The following is a 9,301-nucleotide window of genomic DNA, read 5'->3' on the forward strand; positions in this document are numbered from 1 at the left end:
TATTATTTTGAAGTACCTTCATTCTATTTTTTGGTTTCTGGGTGTTTATTATAAAAAGATGTTGAATATTACCTAAAGCCTATAATGGTACTGTGAGATGCCCCTGTGATTTATGTCTTTGTATCAATTTGCTAATTGCATTTCATTATTTGTTCCTATTTGTTGCACAATCATTGCACACTTATAATGACAATCACTTGATCGGGTCCATTAGTCTTTATACACTGTTGTTTAATTTTATTTAGAAATCATCTAATTTGCTAGTTAAATGCTTTTCTGTTTTGGTATCTGGATAATGATGGATTAGTAAAATGAGTTTTAAAGTGAAGCTCACCTTTGTATTTTATGAGAGAGTTAAGGAAACATTAGTGTTAGTTCTGCTTAAATATTTGGTAGATTCCAGCAGTGTACAAGAATTCAGCAGTATATTACCACTGTCTGTGTTCATAGACTTCTTTAATAAACTGCCTCTTTAGGCAATAATTAAGAGCAAATATATTGAGCTGTCTTTGCATAAAACCTTCCTACCTTCTCCTTTATTTACCTGTCCTTTGTTCTAATCTCAAATTGCTAAGTCTCTTGGATTTATTCCTTTACAAATTAGTTACTCACTAATATCCTGGACTTCCAATATCTTTCACTTATTTGCCCTTTGAATTGTCTACATTTCTTTTAAAGAGGCTTGATGATAATGAAATGTATTCCTGAGTTGTTTCTTTTCTACTAGTCCACAATCCCACAACCTAATAAGCTATATTACCATGTTGGTTTTTATTTCTGAGTCTAGACAGAGTTTTGGGGTCTAGAGTGGACTAATTTTTTGTCTCATGGAAGAAATATTACCTTTCAAAACTCATGTGTATCATGCTCTATAATAAAATGACAATCTTTTAGTCAACCACTAGTGAACCCCAAGAGAGTAATTTACTATTTATAAGCAATACACTTTGAGTCTTAATCAGAAAAATTTCTATGCTACTGTGCCATACGTCAATAATGGTATGATTTTCCTGTATTCTAAATGCTAAGTCTGAAAAAATGCAAAGGGATATAAATCCAGAAGAAAGGAGATGAAATTCTTTTAGGTATATTCATCTCTGCCTTCCCTGCTATCTTTTTTCAACTACCAGAAAATAAGAGCAAATTACTAAACAATGTCACTAATAAACAAAGTTGATAGAAGTCTGGAAAAGCCTTGTTTTACTCAGAAGGAATGGAACATCTAGAATTTGGCTAAGATGATGCTAAGGAGGCAAAAATTCCAAGCAACATGGTTCAAGATCCTTGAATCTCTTCAACACCATATTACATATGAGTTCTAACACACTTCAGATCACTGTAATTTTTCACAATAGTTATGGATAGTGCAATTGCATACTACCTGTATTGTCAGTCGGTGACCTGCAAAGAGTCTGATAAATATTGACTAGCTTTCAAAATATATATCCAAATTCAGATGGTTTTGATAGAATTCATATTCTGTATAACTAATATTTTTGTTTCTAATAATTATTTGTGTGTTAGATGGTTTTGTTTATATTATTTATAAAACATTTTGACTGGAAGATGTCAATGATATGAATATATTTTGCATGAACCAACAACAGAAATTTGAAGTAATTGACTAAGACTTTAGTACTTCCAAATAATTTTTATTTTTTAAAGATGAAAGAGAAATTAAAAGGAAGCTTTACTGTAGTGTCTTATAAAGGCACATCTCAGAAGCAGATTATATAAATTTGGCATTAACAGTTGTTTTGATCAACCATTTTGTACTTGATGACCTCAAGATAAGTATTTATTTTTCGAGAGTCTCTGAGAAGGCAGCGGATCATGGTATGAAAAGAAAAACAGCGAACATCTTCATTGCTTGACTGCAAAGATGACAGTCCAGACCAGGCAAGGTAAGTCTCATTATCTCTCTCTCCAATCTGAACATGATCAGCAGAAGGATAGTCAGCCAATTATTAATTATACTTTAAATGCTTACTTTTATAAATATTGACTATAGACTTGTAAAAATATTTATATTTTCAGAATTATAAAGTAAATATGGATTTCCATTGATATGCTTCAGTATACCTGTAATAAATACATCTTCTAGCACATGTGAAATTTCTTGCAGCAGTTGATGGACAGCTAAGCAGAAAGTGCCTACTTTATAAACATGGATATACCACTGGGAACATGAAGGAAATGCTTTCATTTTAATTATTGAACAAACTTTGTCTATCTTCAGCATAGACCCAGTCTTGATTTTTGTACTTCATAAATTTGACATTAAATCAAATTTCCCTCTTACTTTCAACCAAATCAGGTCTCAAAATAATGTGTGTACAAAAATCCTAGAGCAAATGAGGATTGCTATGGGTGAATTAAGAGAAATAATCAATAGATGACTGAGGTAAGGTCTGCTAAAGTAGCTAGGTATCTATCCTTTTTGTTTTTGACATAATTATATGATTTCTTCCTTCCCTTTCTTCCTTCTATTCTGTTCTCCAGTATACCCACATTTGAAAATGCATGACGTCTTTTGTAATTATTATTACCTGCAAATATTTATATGCATTTACACATTTAGTCCTAAGTATAGCCTGATCAGTCTGTAAAATTTTACTTGTATGTGTGTTTTCAGGGCTGGCCATTTGGATTTTAAAAAACAAGTTGATGGACTTTTCCTTTGAAAAACCTTTTTCTCTTACTATAAACATTCCTATGTTGCCTGTAGCCTTTTGGATAGAACTTAGTTTAGTTTCTCATAAACCTCCTTCACATGCACTGTCCAGTTTGGCACGTCTAATGGTGTTGGCTTTGTTCATGTTGTATTTTAGGAATTCATGTTGGTGAGACTCTATGGGTGACCAATCTGACATTCCTAGGAGTCATATTGTTAAAGCAAATGCCCTGATTCTCTGGTTCTGAAACTGTTCCTCTCTCTCTCCTCTGCAGCGCTCCCTGTGCCTTAGATGTAGAAATGTTTCGTAGTTGTATCCACTGGGACTGGCCTTCATGATGCACTTCGACCGGTTGTGGTTTTCTGTTAGGATATGTATGACCAACGTTTTTAAATCATTGTTTTTCAAATAAAACATTTAAATACATATGTATGCCATTGGATCACATTTAAGCATGAAAAAAGCTAAGAACTATCACCAGACTGCTTACCATGCTGAGAGTTGTTTGAACACCTGTTGTGATTTCATGAAATTTTGCTTGAATCTCTCTAGCTTTGGAGATAAGAGAGGAAGGGTCTCCTTGCATTGCAGACATTTCATTCACAAGATGATTCAGAGCATTGGTCCATGAATTCAATAGACTGTGTACAAATTTCAGTAGTGTTTTTGGCTAAGTAATGATAATTTAACAACCATATTAGAATAAATGAACTGCAATAGGATTAGATACAAAGGGATCTTCCTCAAGACAATAAAATTTCTGTAGCTATTCATATTATTTTATAGATGGTACAAGTTGTATAAGTAAAAGGGTAGCCACTGACATTTTATGAAATTTAACTGAAAATTTAACTCAGAACTGCCAATATATTATTCTATGAAGCTTCTAGTGAATTAATCTTTCTTACTAAATGAGACTCCTTGTTCACTCACTGTTATTCTTCCATTATTTTCATTCATTTATATTGTTATTATTTCAATGACAATCAAAGACCCACAGAGTACATGTGACATTAAAGAAAATATATAAAATGAATGGTATTATATGAATGTATAGGCCTATATGATAATATTCAACTCAATCCTGAAATGAGTTATGGCAAGGAATCACATATGAGAGATCATAACCGTTATAGATTTGAAGTGACATTATATATAGTTTTCATCATACAGATAGGATGATTGTATCTTAGGAACATAGTACAATGTCCATTGGACTGTTTTCTCAGGTGGCTTTCATTTATAAAGTAAACAAAGAATGGTCAGTCAGGAATAAACAATTAGTAAAAGAAACCGGTAGGACCACAAACTACTTAACAGTCATGAATGAATAGGTCAGTATGCACTATGCTGCCAACGTGGGAGTCCATTAGTAACCATGATAAATACATCTATATGTGCACTGCTTAACTAACATAAATGAATATTTGATTATGAATGGTTATGTCAATTGAAAATTTCCTATAAAAGATCAAGGGTTAACATTGGTAAAAAAAAATTTTCTCTATGTACATTATGAATCATCTAAAACATGACTTGGCAGATTTCACTTTTATTAACCATGCAGTATGACTTCTTTATTGCTGATAACATACCCATGGTGGTGTCTTTGACCACCTTCACTATATGTAGACATGCTTTATTTCTTCACACATTCTGGTGAAGAAGTATAATGAACAAACACTTACATTACTTCCTAGAGATTGTTCCTTGTTTACTGGAGTATCAAATAAAGCAGTGTGACAAGTTCCAGGAATTCTTTCATTGTATCTCTTTCCGTGGGCATACTGATTATTCTAGAAATGATGAAATAGTAAATTAGTTAGAGGCTGGAAATGATATGAATGCCCCAATGATCAGAATTCTGATGCACTTGATAGTTATTTAATTCAACAGAAGGGAATCAACACATGGTAATATAAACGTTACCACTATCTGTAGATGGAGAGATCATAGAACCCAACACTGTCAGTTCTTAATTCAACACATTCATAACTATATCATAAATAACTATCCTTATACTCACAGATAAGTGTAACTCTCACTTAAAAAAGGCACTTCTAGAAGCAGATGGAAACCATTATAGAGGTACACAAATGGCCAAAATGTAGAGAATGAATGCTTTGAGTTTACCAACACCAAATGTATATCTTCAATGCAACCCTTAAAGCTAAGAGTGTAAAAGGGGAAGGTTTTAGAAATCTTGTAAAAACCCAGAGTCCCAGGAAATATGGTGATAGATGCCTTCCTCTAGAAATGACATTTAAACTTCATGAACCCATGAATTCTCAACAGTATAATTGACTGAATATGAACAGCATAATGATAATAGCCATTAGCCTGACAATGTGGATGGGAAAAATCCCATAGAGTCCTATCCTTAGATGAAGAGCTAAAGGGTTCCACTGCTGCTGAAAGACCAAAACTGATTGCTTCTTAGGATAGCTCATACAGGTTGTATAAACCTATGTAGTCAGCCATGGAAAAATGCAGATAATCATAGGTAAATATGTATATATACACATAGACACAACACATACACACACACACACACACCAGCAATAAAACCAAATCATGACCATGAAGACCATGAATTTGGGATGGAAGGATAATGGAAGAGCTGAGAGCTGAGAGCTGAGAGAGAGAGAGAGAGAGAGAGAGAGAGAGAGAGAGAGAGAGAGAGAGAGAATGGCGCTACTCTCATAGATGCAACATTCATATATTAAAATCCCATAAAAATATTGTTATTGATAAAATTGAAAATAATATATTAGGGTATCAACTCTTTTATCTACATTTTAAAACTTGACAGTTTTAAAACTCATTTTCCCCACCCAGCTAACCCTCAAATATCCCAACTTCCTTCCATGCTTATTATTCTCAGACTTCCTAATATTTTACAAACTAGCACCAAAACTAGCCAAAATACAAACTACTAAGTGTTGTATGATCTTTGTGTAGCATTTGAGGCAAATTCCATAGTAAATAAGTATGTATATTCTTTAACTTGGTTTGTTAGACATCTTAATATTATAACTTTCATCAAAATACTTTTATACATATACAACTGTCACTAACCAAGGTCATAATGAATTTGGAGTATTATTACACTAATTGTTCCAAGACATATAAACCTTGAAATAGTAATATTGGAAGTAATACACCAAAAGCTAACTAAGAGAGAAAACTAGCATTTTCACTTTTGACTTATCAATGTGCTCATTAATTTGCTACAATGGATTTATTTTTAAAATAATTATGTTAAACTGTTGTGGGTAAACTTTTTGATAGTTTGAAAGGATACTTATGGTAGTTTCAAATATTCAAAGCAGCACATTAAGAAACAGGAATGAGAGAAACAACTGTGTCAAACAAGTGTTAGAAGTGTATGTGTTGTGTTATGTAGATTTGACTCACACTCTCAAATGTCCACTGTTGTATAATAGTAGCAATAATCACACCCTGTTCTTTGCCATAATTTCATAGCTTAAATAAAATAGACTTCAGAAATAGAAAAATATTGAAACTATATGATTTTAGGAAATAACATTACTTGAAAATGTCCTTTTATCCTGTTAAAGAGTTTAATGGCTGTTGATTTCTCCCCCTTATGATACTGCATTCTTTAACATTTGGGTCATGATGCTTGCCTATTCAGGCTGTACTGCATCTCAACGAGTTGCATGAGAGCCATTTTAGAAAGAAGCCATGAGTCAGAGTGGTACTTACAAATTCAGTTAAGAGTTTTGCAGTTTCACTACTGACTACGTGAGATATAAATGTTGTCAATTGAAGAAGTTTCTCTAAGGAGTCCTGGATGGTGGCATTCCTCTCAGCACAGGTGGATGTAGAGTATACATTCTCCCACAAAAGCAGGTAGGACACCAGGAACAGGAGCGATGATGCCCTTGCTAAAACAGAAGAGAGGCCACTCAGATCTCCTTCTCTGAGGTTACCAACAGTCACTCTGTTCATGGAAGCCTCATCACAGTGGCCTCTTTTACAGAATTTACTCATTTTAGATTGTTGAGAAATGAGCACCTTACACTAAGCAAATTTAGATTAGTAAATGTATTTGAACAGAATTATATTTTGAAATGTGACTAAGATCTTGAAATTTTATTGTTATTTCTAAACATGTTTCTATTTATTCCTAACATTTGCAGCTTAACATAAGTCAAGTCACATGATCAAATCAAATTCTTCAGATTATTTAATATCCTGAAGATTTCTCTTGGTTTTCAGGACTAAGACAGTCAAAAATGTGTACTTGTAACTCAGTGTTTATATTAGCATATTTGTCTCTAATCTGACAAACGCAATATGGATAAGTTTGATTTATTTTCATTATTCGTGAAAATAAATTTTTTTCTTTTTATTAATATTGAGGATTAAGGGAACATTCTCATAAACATGATGCCACAGCCTAGAATTATAAACTCAGCTTTAAATATCGTGTCTTTTTTATTTTGAACATTAATTTCTTTGCAAAAAGTTTCAGACATTTTTCTCATTTTGATGCTTGCAATAAGCCTATGAATTGGTTTGGCAACAGAACTATATATAATGAAAACATAAAGAATATGTATGCTGTATGTGCAGCATGTATAATTTTTATAGTACCATTATTAGTATTTTCAGAATGCAAGATACCCACACTGAGGATTTTGTACATTATCTGATGATCTTTGTTGCCAAGAGTTGTTGTATATCTATGTAAAGACCAACTCATTGTCCATGATGACCTGTCACTGACTCCAAGTAGATAAAATTTGATTTTATCTACTTTCTCTCGTCTATATAGCACATGCCTTTAAATGATTTTGCAATGATAAGTGTAGGCTTTATCAACTTTCTTTTCATGCGTGCTTTACATGAAGAAAAACAAAGCAGAACTGGAACACATCCATAGTTTGCAACAGGATGACATGTCATGTGTTCATCAAATTAAAAAGCTACTTACCTTTATGGACACATGTCTGGCACAAAACATGTAATAAAATGTGACTCTCAGGGATCTATATTTCAGTAGAATTTTGGTTAATATTAGTGGTAGTGTCTAACACAAATTTATAAAATTGGTAGGAGGAATGCATGGCAAACATCTACACACAATTACTTAAAATATCTAAATATGCCAAAAAAACTGTGTAAAATGTAAATGAGCACTAATTTTATTTGAAAAAAATACTGTCAAATAACTTATATTGCTAATATATCTTTGAAAATACTCCTGCATATTTAAATTTATTTTATTTGTGATATGCATATATATTAAATTATGTATATGTACACTCCATTCATTAGTGAATTGAAGGATTTTCATAGTCCTAGAAGAAAGAAAGAAGACTCATCATTTTGGTATTCTTCTTCATAAAGTCAAATTTACTGTTGTTACTAATTCATTTTTTTCTTGAAATATTACTAAGAAAATAGAAGCAAGTTAGCAGTAGTGGGGAAGTTTTACACCTTTATTTTACTTGAATATAATTGTTAAAGTTCTATATTACCCACATATGCAATGATTGTACACATTTCTCTAAAGGAGTGACAATTTCATTGCATTCATTCAAGTCAAAGAATTCGTAGGCAAGAACTCAGAAGCAGAATATGTTCCTTCCTTCCTTTCCTAAGTTGTTACTAGTTTGACCCATAGTATGTACTGCTCTCATTTCATCTTATCTCTATGTCTGCAGTTTTCACCTTTTTGACATGCATCATTTTTTTTGTTTTGAATATGCCTTGTTTGTGTAGTACAAAGACAAATCCCTGACATAGCTAAAGCTCCCCTATCCCCATCACTACTTTGTATGTCATATCAATTAAGACAAGACAAAATATCTCTGGATATAACTACATGTCTCTATGCTAAGATTACTAATCCTTTGAAAACCACTAATCCCAGAGTTTATTTTATTTCTAGAGCAAATGAGTAAAACATATATCCAAAATCTATGTGGCTTAGCTTTCCTTTGTTAGGTAAGAACAAATGTCCAGTTATCCCAGATAGGGCAACAATAACAGCAACAAGTAAACTTCCATAATATTTACATAATAAATAACATAATAAAACATAATATTTAAACATCTATAGAGGAATTTAAATGAAGAGTTACTTACAGGAAAATATTTGAGTCAAAGACAATAGCATCTCTGAGAAGTCATACCCCACCTTGTCGACTGATTCAGGAAATCTGCATCCCCAAAGTTGTTCCTTCTCTTAACTTTCCACCTCCTATATAGTGGAGTACATCCTGCTAGAGGGCAGAAGGAAGTGACACTTGAACTACAATTGATGATTCTATGACCTTCCCTGTTAGGGTCAAGAAATGCAGCGTAGTATCCGTGACCACAGACATAAATATATCTTCAGTGGCTATCTTGTTTCTGGCCTGTTACTTGTGTCCAAGATATATTATACATAGCCTCAGCCATTTTTCATTCAAAAATATAGATTGAATTTTTATATTCAAATGGAAATAGCTATGGCCCAGTCTTTCCCTATATTCTTCAGGTTCTCATATGTTCCTTTCAGCTTCCTGAATTTCCAGAGCATAGGAGTAGATGTTTATTCTGAACATTTTTATAAGTCTTTACCAACATTTGTGGAATACAGTAAAGAGCTT

At 32.7% G+C, this 9,301-nt stretch overlaps 1 protein-coding gene across 1 annotated transcript; it reads right to left on the minus strand.

Moving 5' to 3' along the window:
- Window positions 1-1,637: 1,637 nt before the first annotated feature.
- LOC114633715 (prolactin-2B1-like) lies at window positions 1,638-8,891 on the minus strand. The gene is made up of 5 exons (XM_028782320.1): window positions 8,796-8,891; window positions 6,405-6,586; window positions 4,364-4,471; window positions 3,166-3,345; window positions 1,638-1,931 (listed from the first exon to the last, which is right to left on the minus strand). Exons 1-5 carry the CDS (start codon window positions 8,824-8,826, stop codon window positions 1,746-1,748), a joined length of 687 nt encoding a protein of 228 aa, XP_028638153.1. The 5' UTR covers window positions 8,827-8,891; the 3' UTR covers window positions 1,638-1,745.
- Window positions 8,892-9,301: the final 410 nt, after the last annotated feature.

The sequence above is a fragment of the Grammomys surdaster genome, unplaced genomic scaffold (assembly GCF_004785775.1).
Source record: "Grammomys surdaster isolate TR1022 unplaced genomic scaffold, NIH_TR_1.0 749, whole genome shotgun sequence".
In the NCBI taxonomy this organism is placed as follows: domain Eukaryota; kingdom Metazoa; phylum Chordata; class Mammalia; order Rodentia; family Muridae; genus Grammomys; species Grammomys surdaster.